The sequence below is a fragment of the Mytilus edulis genome, chromosome 6 (genome assembly GCF_963676685.1).
Source record: "Mytilus edulis chromosome 6, xbMytEdul2.2, whole genome shotgun sequence".
NCBI lineage: Eukaryota > Metazoa > Mollusca > Bivalvia > Mytilida > Mytilidae > Mytilus > Mytilus edulis.
The window spans coordinates 40,920,594-40,944,553 of record NC_092349.1 but is presented as its reverse complement, the minus strand read 5'-3'; the positions used below and the strand labels follow the sequence as shown (position 1 = coordinate 40,944,553).

General features: G+C 31.5%; 1 protein-coding gene across 10 annotated transcripts in view; it reads right to left on the bottom strand.

Moving 5' to 3' along the window:
• Positions 1 to 23,960, bottom strand: part of LOC139527655 (coiled-coil domain-containing protein 62-like) — a 69,210-nt gene that overhangs the window by 42,986 nt on the left and 2,264 nt on the right. For all 10 annotated transcript variants that reach the window (XM_071323190.1, XM_071323193.1, XM_071323192.1 and 7 more), the window contains exons 2-5: positions 23,741 to 23,811; positions 21,965 to 22,020; positions 3,007 to 3,765; positions 738 to 930 (exon numbers count right to left, since the gene is read on the bottom strand). In XM_071323190.1, coding sequence (XP_071179291.1) covers positions 738 to 930; positions 3,007 to 3,765; positions 21,965 to 22,020; positions 23,741 to 23,789 — 1,057 coding nt within the window. In that variant the 5' untranslated portion in view covers positions 23,790 to 23,811. The remainder of the gene's footprint in view (positions 1 to 737; positions 931 to 3,006; positions 3,766 to 21,964; positions 22,021 to 23,740; positions 23,812 to 23,960) is intronic.

Sequence of the window (23,960 nt, the reverse complement as noted above, 5' to 3'; positions counted from 1 at the left end):
GAGGAAACATCATGTGTAGCCAAGAAACAACAAAATTATTTAAGGAAAGCTTTATTATAACTATTTACATAATCTCACCAAATATAAAGTTGTTTATTCGGTGTGCACATACTTTTTAATCGAAAATATACTTAAAATTTGATGAAAAACAAGGCAAATCTATAAATGATAAAAAAATATGCAAATTTTGTCATCGTTTGTTGCCAGGGTAACCCATTCAATATAAAATTTGCTTATGTTTTCTAAATACCTTGTACCTGAGTCTAGTTTGGACAAATGTAAGAATATGTACGATAACTTATAAATTTGCAGGAATATTTAGGCCAAATAAGAGCCCTTTTTTCCCTATTCCTTTGCATCACACTCCATGTAGTGTGATACTACAAATATCTCTGCATGTGAAAAATATATAACAAACCATAACCATATGAGAAAATGTATGATAGTATTAAACTAGTGAAATGGAAACAACCACAACACTTCTTTAAATTTTAATAGAATTGTAACCAGTTTATGAAACTGAGTATATAAATCAGTTCGACTCAATTTGAAAGTATTACCAGCCATGTGAGGGCTGTAAAGCCAGTCAAGGTCGTTTAACACTTCCATCACCATTGAAAGTATTGACAAGGGTGTTGACCTTTCATCGGTGCACACATATTTTTGTTTGTATAAAGATATAGAAATAACAGAACAAACAATGTTCAAATCATCCAAATAGTTCATGAATATAATACCTTGATATTGATGACATTTTTCTTCAAGTGCTAATAGCCTATGTCTGTCCTGTTCCCATGCCTGTAACTGATGCTGATGTGCTTGTGTCATCTCATTAAGTTCTCGATCACGATCTGTCAACTCACCAACCAGCATCTGAATCTCACGTCTTTGCTTATTTATAGTTGATGTATCCATACTTAAACTGTTTCCCTGTAATTCAAAAAAGACAATGAAAACAAAAAATACTACACATGTTGTTCAGTCATTTGCCACACTTTTTTTTTTATTATTGAATACAAACGTATATATCTTATAAGAGTCCACAAATTCATGAAATTGTTAATTTGTTAATTCAATAAAGAATCCAATATTGATTTTGGTAGTTGAAAGTGTCTGAACATTTTTAATAAATGGCAAAAAGACTTCCCAATACTCAGAAATGTAGCAAAAATTGACAATTGTTACATATCTGTTTACAAAAATATTTGTTTTATATTGAAAAATCAGATCTTGGTTTATTTAACTGTGTTCATATATATGTTTTTCCTTTTTTTAAGCATGCTTTGCTGGTCATTTAGTCTGTTTAGACTCACTATTTTTTTAGCTTTTGCTCAAAACACAAAAGAGGATAAAAAAAATGAAGACAAGGTAGAGGAAATCATCTGATGTCTCCTTGAAGTTATTGCCATTTAATGGTGATTTTTTTGTCATTTTTGGGGGGTTTTGCCTTACATGAAAAAAAACTATAATAGATAAAATAGACACTTTTTAAAAATCACAAAATTGATTAGAAAGGCAAGATTTACTATTAAGACACATTTCGCTGATATAGGTAGTACTAAGTAGGGTGTTACTCTTTATAGGAGTGACTGCCCAACAACAAATGGAAGTTTTTAACGACCTTGACTGGCTATACAGCCCTTGCACAGTCGGTAAGTGACTGCCCACTGAGTGCCCAGCCCTTTAAATAAGGATTTATAAACATTAATACAATGTCTATAAAAAATCTGTAACTTATCATTTCTGTTCATATGGAAATAACTCAATCACATAATAAGTACCACTTTGACTATTGGAAAGGATATAACTTAACAACGAAAAAAGCTAAAATCCTGAAAATTATACTTTACCTTCATTTGGTCACCATGGTCACAGGAAACAACATATCTTAATTTAAAAAATATTTGTCAAAGAATTTCCATATCAATGAATGGACACTGTTTTTGGCAGCAGCCCGGTGTCACCAGGGGCTGTACATCCTCAAATCAATAACCAATTTTTCCTTCAAAAATCCAGTTAAAAACCACAAACGACACAAACACTCAGAATAAAATTTAAATATGATGACCCAGGCCATGTGTAAATTTCTAACAAAATATGGCTTCCGTGAATTATTTCTAAAAGTATACTACATGAGTGCATGTATTAATTCAAGGGTTAGTATTGATTATGTATCTTATCAACATTTGTAAATAATTTAATGTGTATCTTATAAATATATTACTGTCACAATTGTATTGTGATACATGTCAACATTTGTAAAAGCGGGGGGTCCAACGCCCGGAACCCTCCCCCTGGATCCGCCACTGATATCATTAAGTACATGAAGTAGATGTATTGTGACAGCCTACAATGAATGCACATACCCAAAGGTACAGCCAAACTTCCAAACCAAATCTTGTATTTTTTTTTGCATAGAGGAGGGCAGTTATTGCTCTATATATATTTGATTTGATTTATTTTAGGTAAGTTCCATTGGGTAAATGTGCCTTTATTATGTCATTTAATAGAATATTAAGAGAATTCTTGATTATTTAACTAAAAAAATAATTAAGATAATAGAAAGTGTGCTTGTCCTATTCAACCATTTGATTTAAAATATACAAGGAATACATGTAAGAATCCATAAAAAGTGACATAATACCAAGCCTAACCTGCTATTAGCTAGAAAAAGAGTTATCATACTGAGACTTTAAAGAACTACACAATGTATATAGTTCCTTAAAAACTACTGTGATTTTGGCAGAGTTTGTCTGTGATTCTTTAGATCTTTTTTCAGTTCATAAATCTAAGTCTTTGGACATCCTTTTAAATTCTGCTATCACAGCCTATTAGAAAACATGCAATTTAAGGTTTAATACTGTAATTTATTACCGATAAAAGCGTAAAGTGTCTGTATATATCTCTTTGTTGGTGATGTCAAGATGCCATTTTTAAATGCATTATCATTTTCTGAATGAACACCAAAAAGACTCCAAAATTGCTCATGCTTTTAGAAGAACTTACCTTCAGAGAAAACTGTTCTGTCAGCTTTCCATTACCATGTCTAAAGTAACCCCTTGGACTTCCAGGAGCATTGTCATTGTTATCAACAACTTCCTTTACACTGTCAGTCTGAACTCTGAATGACCCAGTATGATTCGTCTTGTTTCTCTTTGAATTGTCCTCTTTTTTGTCTTTTGGTTCAGAATTAAACAACTCCTTCACATGGTTTGCAGAATGTTTAGAATGTTTATTAAACAGACCATGAAAAGAATCATCTACACCCTCAGGTACCTTAGAGGATTGGTTGTTAGTTAATAGTGAACTGATTGGATTAAGTGATCTGCTATGGTTGTGATCAGAAGGATTTCTGGTTCCCGTGTTTGAATCTGATTGATGTAAACCAAGATATTTAGAGTTTTCTGAATGCTGATTTTCATGTCTCATATTTTCTAAATGATTATTAGGTAATGAGATTAGATTATCATCCTTTAATATTTGTACATATTTCTTTTCCTCTTTAGATACATCCTGGAATATTTGTACATATTTATTGTCCTCTTTAGGTACATCATTGTTCTTTGGTGTTTTATCTATGTCCCGTGAATAAGATCCATATTTATATTCATAATCTTTAAGAGAATTTGCCTCATTATAGTGTTTGAGTGAAAGAGTTGAAGGTATATGAGATGAGCTTGATGGATGAGATAAACCTTGTGGAGGAACACTTAATACTTTCTTGGAATGGGATCTACTCTTTGTCGTAAATGGTGGAATGGAATGCTACAAAATCAAAAAGTTAATAGTCAATTCACATTACTGTAAATTCAGAAATAATTGCACACATATTTATAGTAAAAACAGTATAATATCAATAGTCATGATAATAATAATAATTCTTCAATAAAAGAAGGTCACACAGGAAGCTACAAAATTAATATTCCCACAGGCCCTCATGAAATAAATTGAATTCAGACATGACATGCTTCATATGCTTTGAGTACGTACACACCTGTGTATTGTTAATGCTGTTCCGATCGTACTCCAACGTCCTATGCGTTTTTATGAATAAGCTAACTGACGTCATAGAACAATGATGGAAGAATATAACCATTTTACTGGAAATACATACTTGTGAAACAGATAATAATCACATTAAGGAAACGTAAACAAGCGATGCTAAAATGTGTTACAAGCCATTTTTTTTTTTATAAATATAAGACATATAAGTAAAATTTTCATTTAAATTCATCAAAACCTATCTTAATACGCTATTGTAAATACTTTAAGCATGTCACTAATTCAATTTACTCTGTTCCTTACATCAAGTTAATATTGCGTTAATTTATGGGAATGGCAAATATTTGCCTTCATCTAGAGCGCTTTGATCCAAAAGAATTGCCCTTTATGCTGTTATTTTACCCCTCGCTGTCACCAGAGATGGGTCCAATTACTTGCAATGTAATTGATTAAATTACAATTACTTTGTCATTTGTAGGATTAAATTAAATTAATGATTACATCATTTCTGAAAGTATCTAATTAAATTAATGATTACATTGGCAAAGTAATCATGATTACATCTGATTACAATGAATTTCAAAACAAAACATTTTGAATGATGTGAATGAATAAACGATAAATATATCTATAGCATTTTTGAGAAAGTATTTTATTTGTTACATTATAAAATGATAACTTTAAACTTCATCTATTTAATAAACACCAAATTTCACTAAATATACATACATGAACATTGTGTCACTGGTTATTATACATTACACTTTATCACCAATGATCTCTGAATTATTTTTTTTGAATTAAATTTAATAAAGATTTATAAAGAGTTTTTTGTTTGTCTTCTGACCTCTTTCATACTTCATGTACTTGATACATGTATGTATTCCAAGGTGCAGTTTATGGAAGTTAAAATATGGATGAAATAAAGTAACCAGTTAAAACTATGTTAAATTCTAATAGAAATGTTTAATCAAATTTTAAACAATATATATATAAGTTCTAAAAATCATTGCATTTTACATGTCCAGTCCAAATACATTTTAAATAAATTTTAAACAACATATTTGTCCAACTTTTAATTTAGTTTGTGCTAATTAGATAAATTTTCATGTCTGATTTATCCGGTGCATTACGTTTGCGCGCATTACCATTACATTTGCGTGCAAAAATCATTATGTTTGTGCGCAGCTTTTGTTACATTTGTGCGCATTTTTTTGACAGGTAAACTCAGGTAAATACAGGTCATAATACGTTATTATTTATAATTTGTTCAATTATTTACAAGTATCAGTACCCCATCCGTTAGTCTAAGTCTCCCAAGGCACCTATTTTGAAAGAATTCAATCAATAATATTTTAGGGAAAATACAGGAAATTCTTTATAAAGCACAAAGGTGTCAGTATTCACCTCAAAAACTAACAAAACCTTTGAATAGACTTATTAAGAAGGGATATAGTTACGATACTGTTGTCAGGTCATTAAAGATTGCATATTTAGGCGTTAATATTGATTCACTTATAGGCTCTTTGCATCGGAACTAAACACATTTATTCAAAAACCAGTTGTTGGCATGACACAGGTTATGTTATGATGGTATGATACTAAACCCCTAACAGGAAGGATTGTGCCTGATGTTCATATGATGAAATCATAATCTTTCAGTCAGTTTAATTGAAGTCTGGAGCTGGCATGTCAGTTAACTGCTAGTAGTCTGTTGTTATTTATGTATTATTGTCATTTTGTTTATTTTCTTTGGTTACATCTTCTGACATCAGACTCTGACTTCTCTTGAACTGAATTTTAATGTGTGTATTGTTATGCGTTTACTTTTCTACATTGGCTAGAGGTATAGGGGGAGGGTTGAGATCTCACAAACATGTTTAACCCCGCCGCATTTTTGTGCCTGTCCCAAGTCAGGAGCCTCTGGCCTTTGTTAGTCTTGTATTATTTTAATTTTAGTTTCTTGTGTACAATTTGGAAATTAGTATGGCGTTCATTATCACTGAACTAGTATATATTTGTTTAGGGGTCAGCTGAAGGACACCTCCGGGTGAGGGAATTTCTCGCTACATTGAAGACCTGTTGGTGACCTTCTGCTGTTGTTTTTTTCAATGGTCGGGTTGTTGTCTCTTTGGCACATTCCCCATTTCCATTCTCAATTTTAGGTAATAATACTTATTTATTTATCAATTTGTTCAATTATGACAATTATCAGTACCCCTTCAGTTTGTCCAAGTCTCTTCTTAGGCAGGGAAAAAGGAGATAAAGACGCATATTTTTTTTCGATTTTCATATATAATTCAACAAGTCAAAGGTGTAGACAAAAGTTTAAGAAATCTGTGACATAGCCCATTTATCATAACTTGAACTTAAGATATACATGATATATATAACGGGGTTTTAAATTGATTTTAGAATTCAATATGAACAATTAAAAAATTTGAATTAACACAATATACGTAAAATACTTTAATCCCCAAATGCGCGCAAACGTAGTGCGCCCGATTTATCTTTTATCATATATATTTCCCTACAGCTATACTCAATTATTAATTGCAATAAAAACAAACCTTAATTAGTCTCCTATCTGTCAATTCAAAGTTGACAAAAATCACAAAAATTAACAAAAGATTATAATTCAGTGTTAAAGAAAAGTATTACTCAAATATATATGGGTCATTTTTGAAAAAAAAAAGTGCAAATTTCGACGAGGTAATATTTTGAAAAGTGATGTCATTGTTTAAAACTTTTAAATGTGTCCCGTAATTCTATAGTATGGTAGCAACGATATTCAGAAAATATGCAATGGGAAAAATGAGTTTCTTCAAATTTAACCATTTTAGGTCATCCTTTGAAAAAATCGTGTCAATGGTGTTATGTACCAATTTGAAGGCATACATTAAGGTACTAAATATTATTGTTTAACATAAAAAAACTGTTCCAATTTGTTGTTTAGGTTTAAATTACAACTTATTGACATTATTCACATAGCTGTGCATTCTATTTAAACATAAAGTTCAGAATACATTGTCGTAAAAAAGTTGGCTGTCCTAATTATGCCATAATGGCCCTTGTAAATACAAAAAAAAACACTTAAACTGACTATTATGTGAATTGTATAATTTAAATGATAATAAGGGACCGTTCAATATTTATCAGATGGATGGGCCGGTGCATTCTTAATATTGTTTCATTAAAAAAGTTATTGCCCATACTTTTAAATTCTGAAAAAAATTCCTTGCCCATCTAAAAAAATCTATAAAAAAAGTCCTTGCCCCTCTAAAACTCTAAGACAATCAAAAATGATTTAGGTTCTTTTTCTATTTTTAAGTTTTTAAATTTTTATGTCTTGAAATCAAAGAATAGACTTTATACAAAATTTAAAATGTGCTAGTTAATTCTTTATGTATATATCTATGTGTGTATCAGAACCATACATTTTATTGATTTTCAAAACCAGTATGAATATACATGTACAGATTTGATTTTATATGTACAGCCTCAAATACAATATTGATTTAAAATAAAGGAAATAATTTAAATTAAGGGACAATAACTCTTGGACTAGTAAACATATTGTGACGTTTTTGACAAATAGCAGTGCCTGGATTTTTATTGATATTGTCTACATAGTTTTCTCTATATTTCTGCCAACCGTACTTTGTATTATTTTATTAAAGCAGTTAATGTGTGTATTCTGTTTCATTATTACCTATATATTGTTTAATCGTTTTAATATTGTATGTTCCAGAACGATAGAAAACGTCTGTTTTCTTACCGGCATCTTTTGATTAATTGTACGTTACTTTCACTTTCATTGTTACCGGAAGTCACGAGTATTATTATAAATATAGTGACCCTAGAAATCGTATAAGAATATGTAGACTGTCCTGAACATGTTGTAGTTATATTTTTGTATGTTTTTCAAATTACGGACACATGTTAGAGTATTTTATGTAAAGTTTATTTAGAAGAGAGCTTTATTTCGATTATTGTAATAAGTTCTTATGAACTATTTTTGCACCGACGTTGCGCACCTTTTCGTAGTTATTGGGCTGTATCGACGTCATTTGATCAGACGTTAAGTGCAAAGATATGTACCTTATAAGGAAGTCTCCTTATTAGGTCATTGATTTCATCCCATATTTGGAATATTTCTCACGCGAAATAACAACACTAGCGTAAGATTTATAGTATTTTACGTCAGTTCCAGCTTGTCCCTGCCGCCGGTTAGCAGCTTTATTTACTTTCTCATAAATTTCAAGGTACAGTTGTCTTTCTAAAGCAGAAGTTTTAATATCTTTTAAGTTCCAGAATATTGCAATATTTATGCAATATAATTATTTATGCAGTTCATTTAATTGTTCCAGTTTCCAGTTTTTAACGGAGGCAGAAATTTAATAGTTTTAAAGAGAATAAAGTTTGATAATGAATTTTAACTTTAAATAGGAGAAAGGTGCGTAAAGTCGGCAATAGTGTCCGTTTGTTTTAAATAGTCAGGGTTGTTGTTAAGGGGTTAGGAACATTGTGACTTATTTATTTGCGTAGTATTTTACTTGTATTTACATAGAGAGTTGCTGATAGTATCTGTGTTTGTTGAATGCTGATTTTGGTGTAGCTGTTTTAAAGAATTCTCTGTTTGTCTAATCTATACGAAATATTGTTAATTATTGATCGCTGCTTTAAGAGATTTATATCTGTCCATTCTTGTTCCTGTTGTTATTAATATTATGTCTGGTGAATAAAACTTGTTATACATTTGAAGCGACTTTGTGTTTACATTCAGAACATCAAACTAAGACTGATCTGATACTTGATTACATTACATATAAAAATACCATCGTTTTACACACACACATAAAAAGGAGACCATTTGCCGACCTAGAAACTATATTTGTGTGATATGCAGTATGCAGTAGCGGTAGGAGTAGTAATTCTGAGCATTCATATTTCCTGTTTATTTCTTTTGGTTTGTTGTTGGTGTCTGTCTGGTCTGTTGGTTGGTTTGGTTTGGTTGGTTAGAAAGGTTCTCTCACCGGTTAGTGAACACGTTACATTTGGCGTCGTCGACAGGATTCTACAGTTTCAAAGTGGAATTAAAAGATCCTTTATAAATATGTTGTTCATTTTTATTTTTATGATTTAATTGGTGAGAGGGCAGTGACAGTGCGGTAGAGAGATGACTAGCAGAACACCTCAGCGGCTTTAACGTTATACCGGTGCTGGTGGTAGGGACGACTGGAACTCCACCCCTCTCATGAGATTAAGGGGATATTCAATTAAGGGACAATGCAGACTTACGTCAGATATTTAAATGCTGAGCGAGGAGTTTAGGGTAGAGACAGATGGTTCGGACTCTGTGGATATTCTATATCCGCCTTCACATCCTAGGCAGGTGCAGGGGCGGAGTAATCGCGAACTGGTGGCATCGGGCAACAAGGGGCTACACCACATTAGTAGTACTGATCTTTGGACCCTACTCAGATCAGGGTTGTGCTAATGCTGCTGAGGGGTCCACAGAGGAGTTCCAGTAACCCGGGAGTGTACCTGGGCCTGTGCATCCAAGGGGTGAGACTTCGACCGCGCTTCTGCAGGAGCCGGCGGGGCTACGGGGCAGGTACCAGATTTTGTCAGATAGTGGCAGTGAAATTTACATCAGTGCCGAATTGTGAACCTCCTCCTCATTTTAATGAATATAACCACTTTAACAATAATTTCTCATAGAAAAGTAATAAATTTTATAATGTTTTCTATTTTTATATGCTCAGGCGGCAAGTATTCCTCCTACTTGTGTGATCGATACAGGATCTACTATATTAATTGTAACTCTTGGAAATTTCATCAGATTCCTGAGACAGATAGACCTGAATTTACAAGTCGGTGAAACATGACCGATAGTAGTATTTTCCGCCCCTGGGAAATGCTGAATTTATTTTTGATATTGGTTTTAAATTATAAAACATGAGATGACTGTGACTGATATTGAGTCACAAGTAATATTAAGATTTGATTTTTATATTATTTTGTCCAATCATAACTGTAGTTTAGACTTGGAAAGGGAAGTTTTACCTGTGGGAAGCAAGTCAATTAAGTCAAATAGCGAATGTGCAGAGCAGTAAGTTTGCAGAATCTGAGTTGCTGAATATGTGTTTGTTCCAGCGGATTCTGAACATGATTGTCATTAAATCTTTTTAAGAGACAGATTCATTTATTAATTGTCTCGTTCTCATGGAACAAGGTCTCTTGTTGGCTTGTACTATTTTTATATAGCTTAATCGAAAAAAGGTTTTTGTTCCTCTAAGACTTATTGATATATATAAGTTAGCAAGTTTTACAGAAAATAATGTGCTTGCAGCCGTGTACGAGTATGTAGGTTCTATTTACTCTCACGAGGATGATATAAATAAAATTTGTTATTTTGCCGATGTTCCGTCTGTATACTGTTTAGTTCCTGTCATGTATGTATATTGTTCAGTTCCTGGCATTTCTCTCGTGTCGACTGTATCCTGTTTTGTTCCTGTCATCTCTAGTGCCGACTGTATCCTGTTTAGTTCCTGTCATGTCTCCCGTTTGGTCTGTATCTTGCTCACCTGTACGTGTGATATTGGTGTTGGTTGTATGCCAAGCTTACAATTATCTAGTAACATTTGGTAAGATAGCAACGATAGGTAGTACGTTTTTTAAATGGTATTTTTAAAATAGATGTTTAGAATTTAGAATTCAAATGTTTTTCTTTTAAGTATAGTTCATATTATAAAATTGTAATTGTTTAAGTATTAACTTTATATCCAAATTTGAAAATATGCAAGTGGAACAGTATAGGTACATGTAATATTTTATTTGTATACTAGTACATCATGTTTAATGTATGTAAGTCAGTCACAAGAACTTTCAAGATCTCGTCTACATAAATAATCCTGATGACCGGCAACGAAGAAGATATTTAGTGGACTCTCTAGTAGTGATATGTTATCATGAAACCACTATGGACTTAATGTATACTAGTATTATATGTCTCTGTGTATACCTATTATTTATTGTTCGGAATTGTAAAACTAAATTTAAAACAGGGGAGGGAATAAGAAAGAAAATTGTAGTTTACATGTATATGGGTTGTTAAAATGATTACGGGTAAATGTGTGGGTATAATTTATTTTGGACACCATTACAACTTTAAAGCTCAAATAGTGTTGTTTTATTATCTATAATGGATATTGTCATTTAATAGTTATAAGTACTAATAATAATGTATGTATAACTTGGAACCACTTGTCTATGTGAAATCAGGTAGCGACAGTTACCGTATTTGGTTGTGTATAACCCGCGGTCGGGGCGACCTCTGTTTGTAAGGAGGGGGTAATGTGACGTTTTTGACAAATAGCAGTGCCTGGATTTTTATTGATATTGTCTACATAGTTTTCTCTATATTTCTGCCAACCGTACTTTGTATTATTTTATTAAAGCAGTTAATGTGTGTATTCTGTTTCATTATTACCTATATATTGTTTAATCGTTTTAATATTGTATGTTCCAGAACGATAGAAAACGTCTGTTTTCTTACCGGCATCTTTTGATTAATTGTACGTTACTTTCACTTTCATTGTTACCGGAAGTCACGAGTATTATTATAAATATAGTGACCCTAGAAATCGTATAAGAATATGTAGACTGTCCTGAACATGTTGTAGTTATATTTTTGTATGTTTTTCAAATTACGGACACATGTTAGAGTATTTTATGTAAAGTTTATTTAGAAGAGAGCTTTATTTCGATTATTGTAATAAGTTCTTATGAACTATTTTTGCACCGACGTTGCGCACCTTTTCGTAGTTATTGGGCTGTATCGACGTCATTTGATCAGACGTTAAGTGCAAAGATATGTACCTTATAAGGAAGTCTCCTTATTAGGTCATTGATTTCATCCCATATTTGGAATATTTCTCACGCGAAATAACAACACTAGCGTAAGATTTATAGTATTTTACGTCAGTTCCAGCTTGTCCCTGCCGCCGGTTAGCAGCTTTATTTACTTTCTCATAAATTTCAAGGTACAGTTGTCTTTCTAAAGCAGAAGTTTTAATATCTTTTAAGTTCCAGAATATTGCAATATTTATGCAATATAATTATTTATGCAGTTCATTTAATTGTTCCAGTTTCCAGTTTTTAACGGAGGCAGAAATTTAATAGTTTTAAAGAGAATAAAGTTTGATAATGAATTTTAACTTTAAATAGGAGAAAGGTGCGTAAAGTCGGCAATAGTGTCCGTTTGTTTTAAATAGTCAGGGTTGTTGTTAAGGGGTTAGGAACATTGTGACTTATTTATTTGCGTAGTATTTTACTTGTATTTACATAGAGAGTTGCTGATAGTATCTGTGTTTGTTGAATGCTGATTTTGGTGTAGCTGTTTTAAAGAATTCTCTGTTTGTCTAATCTATACGAAATATTGTTAATTATTGATCGCTGCTTTAAGAGATTTATATCTGTCCATTCTTGTTCCTGTTGTTATTAATATTATGTCTGGTGAATAAAACTTGTTATACATTTGAAGCGACTTTGTGTTTACATTCAGAACATCAAACTAAGACTGATCTGATACTTGATTACATTACATATAAAAATACCATCGTTTTACACACACACATAAAAAGGAGACCATTTGCCGACCTAGAAACTATATTTGTGTGATATGCAGTATGCAGTAGCGGTAGGAGTAGTAATTCTGAGCATTCATATTTCCTGTTTATTTCTTTTGGTTTGTTGTTGGTGTCTGTCTGGTCTGTTGGTTGGTTTGGTTTGGTTGGTTAGAAAGGTTCTCTCACCGGTTAGTGAACACGTTACAATATTATCATATACTGAATTACTGATTATTGTCTTAATAACAGAACTTGTTTATAGTTCAAATATCAATGTTCCTTTATCTATTCTACTTTTCAAAAAAGAAATTATGGTCTTCTTAAGCAAATATAGGCAGACATGTTTTTGACTTTGATGCAGCATTTTACGACAGCTTAACACAAAACTATAAAACAACCTGGCATTCTTTAAGATCAATATATAAATGAGATAGCTGTACAGTTATATGAAAATCTAAGTTGATTTAAAAAAGTTAGAAAAAAAATGAAAGGTGACCATCTGAACTTAGTCTAAACTTAAAATTGTAGCTTTTTTTCAACCTATTAACTAAATCCATAAAATGACAGCAAAAAAACAAAGTACTAAACAGCCTGGCATTCAGTAAGATCAATATTAAAATGATATAGCTGTAGAGTTTTATGAAAATGCAAGTTGATTTGAAAAAGTTATGAAAAAAATTAAAGATGACTATCTTGAAATAACCAAAAACTGAAAATTTAAGCTTTTTCTTAAACCTTTTTATTAAATTCATAAGAATGACAGCAACACACCAAACTACCAAACAACTAGGCATTCTATAAGATCAATATATAAATGAAATAGCTGTAAAGTTTTATGAAAACCCATGTTGATTTGAAAAAGTTATAAAATTTTTGAAAGATGACTCTGGATTTAGCCTAAACTGAAAATTTGAGTTTTTTTTTTTTTAACCTTTTTATTAAATCCATAAGAATGACAGCAATACACCAAACTACCAATCAACCTGGCATTCTGTAAGATCAATATATAAATGAAATAGCTGTAGAGTTTTATGAAAGTCCATGTTGATTTAAAAAAGTTATAAAAAAATTCAAAGATGACTAACTAGATTCAGCCTAAACTTAAAATTTGAGCTTTTTTTTTCTTACCTATTAATTAAATCTATAAATTTAACAGCAATACACCTAACTTCCAAGCAACCTGGCTTTCTATAAGATCAATATATAAATGAAATAGCTGTAGAGTTTTAGGAAAATCCAAGTTGATTTGAAAAAGTTAGAAAAAAATTTAAAGTTTACTATATGAATTTAGCCTTATTTAAAAATTTGAGCTTTTTTTTTTTACCCATGTTACCTATTACTTAAATCCATAAATTTTACTGCAATAAACTATTAAACAATATGGTATTCTATAAGGTCAAAATAATTTAAAAGATAGTCTGAACAGAAAATTCTAGCTTTTTATTCCTTAATTAAATCCTTAAAACTGACAGAAATGAGCCAAGCTACCAGTTTGTTGAGACATGTTTTGAGTGCCCGCAAAAGAAATATCCTACAAACCAATAAAATTGATAGCAAAATTTTTCCTATAAAATATGTTCTGGCCCATCCACTAAATATTTTAAAAAAAGTTCTTGCCCATCCAAATATTTCCACAAAAAAAGTGCTTGCCCCGCCCCATTTTGAACCGGCCCATCCATCTGATAAATATTGAACGGTCCCTAATATACATAATCCTTCGTTCACGACCTAAAAACACTTTCATTTAAGAATAAAGATAAAAAAATGTGGCATTTTTATATAGTAACATCGCTGACCCTTCAGTAACTCCAATGACACAAAAGTACACCAATGACATCACATTTCAAATTTTACCTTTACCAAGTACTGAACACAAAGCAAAGATCACCTGTCTGTCTGGCAAGCAAAAGAAAAAGATGAAAAAATAATTCTTAGGCTAAAAAATCTCAGGATCTCCTGTAGTTGGTGATCGCAATACTGGTATACCAGTATTGTGCACAATACTGGTATAAAAATTGTGTACCAGTATTGTATTCCAGTATTGTACCAGTATTGTGTTTTTTTTTGTTTTTTTTGTAAATAAACAATACATAGGTAATTAATCTTTTATTAAATGTGTCACATAATGCAATTAACATATGACATGACTATTATAAGGTATTTGAATAATTAGACATATATAGGTAATTAAGCACTAATTTAATTATAAACATAATGATATTAAATACTGATATATTATATATGATAATGTTCTTTTAGCACTAATAATAAAACAAAAGCATGATGTATAACAATTGTTAAATTCACATGTTTAAATGGTGATACACTGCAATTGTCATCAATGAAAGCTTCAAGTCTTCTGTTGTTTTTGTTTTCATGTTACCATACTGTCCAAGTATTTCCACAAAGTCTTTATTTTCTTCTAACTTTTCTTTAAGTTCTTTCTTGCCTAAACTCATGGTATACTTAAGGGAATTTTGTATAGACATTGCTGTGATTGCTGCTGTATCGTCAGCATTAGTGTCATCAATTTCTTCAGCAGATGGAATTTCTGCCACCCTCCTCTTTCTGTATTCATATTCAGTCTCTGTGGACTTTCTCTTTCTCTTCACAACATGTCCAGCTTCCTCTGATGGTAATTGTACAGCCCTCTTACTGTCATAGGAGTTGGAGTGTTGACGCCATAGGATTGTGGCAGCATCTTTGGCCTTGGTTGTACTTTTAATTGTACCAGATGATATATCTTTTAGAAATTGTGAAGCCCATGATTCTGGATCATGTGCCTCACCCTTTGCCATACAGAATGCCAATTTTTTGTTTCTTGTCACTTCATTTTTCTTAATATTTTCTTTGTAAGAAGAGTCTGTGATTGGCTTAAGAGGTCTAGTTATGGCACATATGTTGGCCTGGTCTAGTTGTTCTGTTGACCAGTTCATGAAATAATTGTTGTTGTGTCTGGTTACAATGATGTGTACTCTGTCTAATACAGACATCTGCTTAGGAAAGTCTGGAAAAAGGAGTGTAATACCAGCCATATCAAAAGTGGTTAATGAGGATAGGCATGAATATTAGTTTATTTATTGTACTCTGATTTAATCTGTTGTAAAAACAGTAATTTTCATTGGTTGATAAAAAATGATTTAAGAATATACACAAGCTCTAATTAATCATGTTAATTGGATCAAAAATAACCAAAAACATCTAATAAATTGGAAACTAATTAAGAAATGACCTACACTTTCATGGAGATAATAATTCCCTAAATACATGAAATAACATGATTAAGCTCATATTTCATAGTTTACTGTAAAAGATAAATATATATAACAAAAGCAGAAAAACACATACATGTACATGTGTCATATTAACATTATTTTATTTATATCTATAATAATTTCATATTATATTATATATATAGTCATCTATCTTCTTACTTTATCAGATTATGAATATAAGATAATTTCACAGATTAATGTTTTAAAAAAAAATTATACTCTAAAAATATGAAAGAGGTACTAGTACCATTAAAAGATGAGAAAAACACATAAATTATTAATATATGATTAACAATTGTTTGAATAATATAAGTTAATTACAATAATCTTTTGAAAATATGTGTATCTCTTTGATCTTAATTAGGGTATAAAGAAGCATGCTTTTATTTAATGAGCTGTTGATTAATTTCAATTATCCTCTTTAATCTTTTTGAGTTCAGTTAATCCCTCTTTGATCTTTAATATCTAATTTTACTTAAAATTCCTTTATTTGTTTTATACTTTCAAAACACAAGCTCATCTGTGTCTTTAAGTACTGGTCAATGATAGTGTGGTTCATTGAATGTTAAACCTCTCACTTAGATATGGCTAGCTTCTTTACAGATCTTGCACCAAATGTTATTTTTAACAGTGACCCTACAGCAGTTATTGACTTCATGAAAAGCCACAAACTATTAGCAGACTCATGTAATTGTACATGCTGTACCAAACCAATGGAGCTAGTTGCTAGACCAACAACATCAGATGGTTTTGGATGGAGATGCACCAACCAAAGATGTCAAAAACGCCACACATACCGCACCATCCGTACAGGGTCCTTCTTTGAGAAATCCAAGGTCACTCTTAATAAATGGTTGTATGCTATATACTTATGGAGTCAAGAAAGCAAAGTAAATACAGTAGTAAAGCAAGTTGATATAGGTGAAAAAACTGTGATACAAATGTATCAGTACCTACGTGATGTCTGCTCCACAAAGCTTCTCAACACACCTATTGAACTTGGTGGACCTGGAGTGGTGGTCCAAATTGATGAGAGTCTATTCAACCACAAGTCCAAATACAACAGAGGTAGACGACCTAAGAAAGAATTATGGGTATTTGGCCTGGCTGACACATCATTCAAACCTGCCATTACTTACATGGAATTAGTAGAGAAGAGAGACGCAGCTACGTTATTACCCATTATTGAAAAGGCAGTGAAACCTGGTACCATTATATACTCAGACCAGTGGAAGGCTTACTGCAATATACAAAGAGATCTGCAACTAGAACATGCAACAGTCAACCATTCAGTGAATTTTGTTGACCCTGAAACAGGGGTGCACACACAAGCCATTGAATCGTACTGGGCTAAGGCCAAATATAAGTTCAAAGTAATGAAAGGTGTATCATCAGACCTTCTTCCAAACTATCTTGATGAAAGAATGTGGAGAGATCGTTGGGGCTCAAGTAAAGATAACATATTCACCAACATATTAGCCCATATTTCTGAACAGTATCCAGTGTAATTAGTTGACAAGTAGAAGTGAGATAGACAATACATTATCAGTATTTAGTGCTTTTATAATGAACAACTGTTATAGTCATGATAGTGCTCTAACTTTATCATATGTATTCAATGTCGTTTATGTCATTTATTATTTATATGTCAATCATTGCTATAAGATTAATATGAATAAAATATAATTCATCCTGATTTTAACTAATTTCTTTACATAATACATGTAATATATATAACTCAAAAAGGAAATATTTCTAAATGAAAAATACACTTAAAATTATCTTGGTACATCATACACCTTAAAATATAGTCTACAATACATCTACAATACTGGTATATCAATAATGTACCAGTATTGTTGTTTTTTAAAAAAAAATCACAATACTGGTACAAAATTTTTATACCAGTATTGTGCACAATACTGGTATACCAGTATTGCGATCACCAACTACAGGAGATCCAATTGAGTATATAACATAACATCCATTACTAAAAATGTCAATAGTGTGACTAAATAGTGTCATTGGTGTTACCAGCATACATCAGTTTGTGAAAACTGTGTATATGTAATACATGATATTGTTAAAACATTGTTAAAACATTGTTAAATAAGTATTGTTTTTCAATTTCTAGATGCAAGTCAAGATACATGTTACTGTGACTGAGTAGGGGTCACCACACCAGGCGAAGTGAGCGACAAAGTCGCTCTAAGTCTCCCCACTTCGCTCTAGAGAAGCTCCAGGGAGAAGTTTATGTCGCCCTCGATTTTCAGTAAAATTCCCCAATGTCGCCTCATGAGTTTTGAGAAATTCTTGATTCAAACGTAAACGACCGATAGGTATTGACATAAAAAGCATGTTTTCAAATTCAGAACCGATTTCTCCGCGATAGTATCATACTGCAACATAAAAATTGCTTGCCCGGGTAAACTATAAGCAAGAAAAAGAAAAATCTCGATTTTGTTATGATTGTTTATTGTCCGCCATCTTTGTTATTGAAAATTGTAGATGGCGCCATTTCATCTTTTCAACTCTCATCATCTACCTAATCCATATTGATATGCACTATTAATTTTGATTTTCTAATATTTACTGACAATATGTGATGCCCCATAAAAAAATTCAGATTTCTTTTCAAAAACGGAATATTATCAACTGGTATCTGCTTGTATTTTTACTACGTACAAAGTTGAATACACTGCCGGGAACCAGCACAACGATTATAAACTACAAAACGCAGTCGGTTTTTCGTTCAGGATTTTGTTTTACAGACTGATACATGTGCTTTGTTTCAGCTAAAGGTCCTTTAAACAGTATTTCAATGAATATCTGCTCATTAATTTGATTAGGAACGGCAATATTTACTTCCAAAGTCGTATATTTGTGAAAAATATAAAGTAAGAATTTTTGACGCGGATCGCACCGTATTTGTTTTTGATTTACAAGTACCTATTCAATTCCGGTTATGAAAAATACGACTTTTCCAATGTTACTTTTTGTTGATTTAGTCATATTTAAACACTCGTGAAGTGTTTAAGAATCAATTATATACATTTCTAACGGCAACTTGATTTTGGAAATCGGCATTTCCATGTAAATACCGCAAACGTGTGCGATTACATGTACACGATTTGAAGTTAACAGTTTTACTTTACGTTTTCAACACATGTCAAACAATTTTCTCTCTGAATTCTTATTGAAATATTATTTTAAGAAAGAATACATTTTTGAATCGTTATCTTAGCTATGAAAGACAGTGAAATCGTATTTTAACTTTTCTTAATTGATTATTATTTTTGTTTTAAAAGGTTCTTGGTTTAATTTAAAAATCTTTGAAATGCAGCATAATTTGAACCATGTCAAATCTTCAATTCATTCAGACCTACCAAAATAAACAAAGCTCTTATGCCATTAACTTATGGTCCTTATGTCATGATATTTTTTTACAATTTGCATAGGTACATATGTAAATAAGAAAGTATTTCAGACTACAAGCATGGCAAGACAAGGACTTACAAAATGTACTTCCTTAGCAATTGTCATGCAAAAATTATTAGAAAAGTAACAAAAAGGTATAGATTCTTAGAAAATTTTATTCATAAAAAGTATAAACGCGATCTGTCGATTTTTCCTTGAAGTCTCCCTGTTGGGCCTTCACTTCTCCCTGTTTGGGTACAAGTCAAATCGGCACCTGGTCAAATCGGCACCCATAGAAAAAGTCAAATCGGCACCTGGTTAAATCGGCATCTAGTCAAATCGGCACCTATTTAAAGTCAATTCGGCATCCAATAATATTTGATATAATATATGGGACTGGGACTATTATGCTAAGTTAGTAATTTAAGTATACTAGCATAATAGTCCCAAATATATATAGATATTTCTAAAAATGTATAAATTCGATCATGATTTATTTTGTTAAAAAGCATCAAGCTGTAAAAATACAAAAGTAGATCATTTAAAGTTTTCTCAACATTATGTGACTGATGTTTTCATGGTTTTGATAAATTTTCTTTTCAATTAATAAATAACTTTAATCAAGTACATAGTGAAAACACAATGTAACACCAGCTTTTGTTTCGCATATTTCTATCATATTTTCACAACTATATGTAATAGCGAGAATTAATACACAAACATGATTAGACCACAAAAAGACTTTTTATGGATATATGTGGTATCAGGAGATTTTAAAATTCGAATGTAAACTATTCAGGTATCCTCATTTCCATTGTGAGGACAAGGATAATAGCACGAAATGTTAGGTTAAAGTATATAAATTTGAATTTAAAGATTGAACTAGAACATTTTTAAAGATAAACTTGTATCACCTGGTGTAAGAAAATGTGTGTCAAAAAACTTATAACTTGTACAAAAACCCTGTACAAATTATAAATTGTACAAAGTTATATTTTGTACACATCATATATTAAACAAATTTCACATGGGTGCCGAATTGACTACATCAAGTGCCGATTTAACCAGGTGCCAATTTGACTAGGTGCCGATTTGTCTATACTGGGTGCCGATTTGACCAAGTGCCGATTTAACTAGGTGCCGATTTGACTAGAATTCCCCTGTTTGGCTGCCAGGGAGAAGTGACTTCTCCCTATAATTTTAAAGTGTGGTGACCCCTGATGTATGAGGCAGACTTAACTGTATCTATTGTATCCTTTATCTCTAGTTTGATGGGATAGATGCGTTCAACATAGTCACCAAATTTTAAATTATTTAGTGAAAAAACAACATCTATATAGCGGAAAGTAGAGTTAAAGGATATTGCTAACTTCTTATCTTTCTTCCTAAGGAAAAAATGTAAATGTTAACTGTAAAACAAGTCCCTCTATCATGTCTATCAGAAATGTACTGAAAATAAAAAAATAAAAAAATTTGAAAGTTTGTTTTTGACATTATAAAGCAGATTCTGCCAAAGTCTCATAAAATTGTATGAAGGTTTGACAAAGTTCTGGCCTCACGGTCATAAAACTTTCGAGCACGATTTTTGTACTCTGACTCGATAATCAACCAATCAAATTGCTGGATTTCATGTTTCAAGCATGATTTTTGTGCTCAGAGCACTGAGCAAAGTTTTATGCCTTCAAGGCCTGACGTATATCAAATTTTTAACCCAGACTGTACCTTCTTGTTAATTGTAAAAAAAATTAAAATCCATTTATCAGTAAAACAAGGAAAAATGGAAATATACATTTTCAAAATTTGCTCTGGGTACTCAGTGTTTCAGTCATTTACAAGCTTTTGTCCGAATGTCATAAAATTCCATGAAGCTTACACAAAGTTATTGATGACTGTAAACTTTAAGACAACAATCCAGGGTGATGTTATAGATTTTTTCAGATTACCAAGAAAGTGCAGCACAATTGCAACATATCATTCAAAAATTATCAAAGATAAACTGTTGACATCTGTCTTGCCTATTGTCATAAAATTAAAAAAAAAAAAGACAATCTGATGGACAGCAACATTTCTTATTTAATTAACTTATCATTGAAAATTGCTAAATAATTCAAAAGTCACAGGACCATGTCCTAGAGCATAGGGTATTAAAAAGTAGTAAAACTGATATGTACTGATAGCAATACAATTTTATGTCAAATATCAATGATCTATTAACAAGTTGTTCCAACTCACTTTATTAATAAGTAGAAAACTTAACAATTGATTTTGTTGAAGCTGTCGTTAGAAAGCAATCCCTATGTGTCAATATGTTTGTTTTTTTATTTGTTGGGGATTCATATGGAACTTTTGCCTAATATTTTACCACTGCATCACAGCCTATTCATCAATTTTCATTCTGTAAGTTCAGTAACAAATCAAATTTCAAAAATCTAAAATGATCTTGAAGTTGTTCAAATATGAAAATTTACTTGTCATAAATGCAAAATTATTATACCCCAGTGGACACTCAATCTTATAGTAAAAGCTGTACCAATTTAATAAAAAAAAAAATTACAGCTGTGTCAGAATATATAGTTTTCAAAGATTTTACTTCACCTGGATAATCTGTGTTGAAATCTATTTTCTTATAAATCATACCTTAACTGGAGTACTATGTGTTGGAATATCATCTGATGTTGGCACAGGAAAAATCTCTACAAAAAAATAACACAAAAAGCAATAGATTTAATACCAAACTGAAATATCATGTGATAATTAGTTACAGTGACTGTAAATTCAGAAATTATTTGGAGGTTTTTATTAATGCAAATAATGTGATTAGGTGAGTATTGCAATTATAGAACTTTTCATTCTCATATTGAATACATATATCTGTATCCAGATTTTCATGAAACTGCATTAATTAATCTCCAATTATTGTTTAATCCTCAAATATATTATATATATTGCAATTATAATTAATGCATGCAATAATTTCTGAATTTACAGTACTGTAAAAATTCATGAAGTAGTTCATCATTCTTTATGAAACATCATGAACAACAGTATTGTCTGCCTGCACTTATAATGTTCCACATAGCAGTTTGAAACCAGTCCCCAGGTAAGGGAAGGGTTGAGTGCTCACAAACATCCATCAATTTGATCCAACTTGATGTCACCAATGAGTCTTATACACAAAACATGTCTTGCGTAAACATCATAAGCCTGATATCTTTGATGAGTTTTGAGGGTAAAGTGTTTTCTTTTTATAATAGTTTGATTGCAATCTCTTGAGGAAAAAAATAGTTTTCAGAAAAATTATAACGTCAACATTGTGTTTCCAAACAAATTTCTTTTTTCTTGTACATGTTGTATGTAACTGAAATATATATAGTTTTTAATTTGCAAGAAAAAATGTTTGTCCCAAGAAATTAAACATGAATTTGGCCATAAGACCTTAACTGGCTTAAGTTGTACGTCGTTTTTATTTATATCAGTAGTTCTTCTTATATTTAGCTTTCCTTCAGATGCTGCAAGCATTCTTTGAATCTGAATTTCTTCTAGATTATTTTACTAGTATTCAACTTTGTATAAATTTGTGTTTTTGTTATACTGTACATGTACATTTGTACATGTATATGATATTCCTGATTTGAACCTTATTGGATTTTACTTTCATCTTGTAGATAACATGATGGCAGTATTGGTAAATTAAAAGGCTGAGGGTTAAAAAATTGTTAACCCTGCCAAATGTTCATAAGCCAGTTGGAATGTCATTCAATACTTATTTAAACTTAGACTAGTGTAAATTCATTGTTGAACACCTAATGCTTTCCTCTAGATACTATGTTTATATATATACATCCAGGGGCCTCAGCATGCTCAGTGGCCAAGTGGTCTAAGTAGTTATTGTGCTGTAATTATCAATAGCCAATCAACACTGAGGTTGTGAATTCATATCCTACTCATGCGAGTGCACTCGACTCTAATCTTAATTGACTAGGATTGTCAGTTTTCTAATCGAAGCGTGGGTGGTATTCTCTTGGGACTCCTGGCAGCTTCCTCCACCAATAAAAACTGACTGTCATGAAATACCGGTAGTCCAAAAGTTGCAATTAAAAGTGGAGTTAAAACACCATCAATTAATCAATCAATCAATATGTATATATATATACATCCTGCATCTCCTTTAATTCATATAAAAAGACATAGTTCAAATAAAGATAATGGAGATTACAAGAAAAATAGAGGTGTTTAACCTACAGAAGTATATGTAGTAACCTATGTTTGTTACAAATATTTAATATAGCATTTGAAAGATGGCACCTTGACATGTTGGAGAGGGAAAATTAAAGTGAGGTGATAAAAGTATATTCATAAACACTTTGATGTACCAACACAATAAATGTTTTGGAAAAAAAACAGTGAACATACCTGATTCATCCATTAAAGCAGTCCATAGTATTTCTTGTTGGTCACTCATAAGTCTCACAAAAATTTAGGACCTAAAATTATAAATTGATACAGTCACTCTCTGATCCCACTAGTACTGTCATTGTTCAATTAAGTCAAAAGATATATTACATATAAGTTTCATTATCATTATAGGTTCATTTTAAAATAAACTAGAACACACCCTTGATATCGCGGGTCC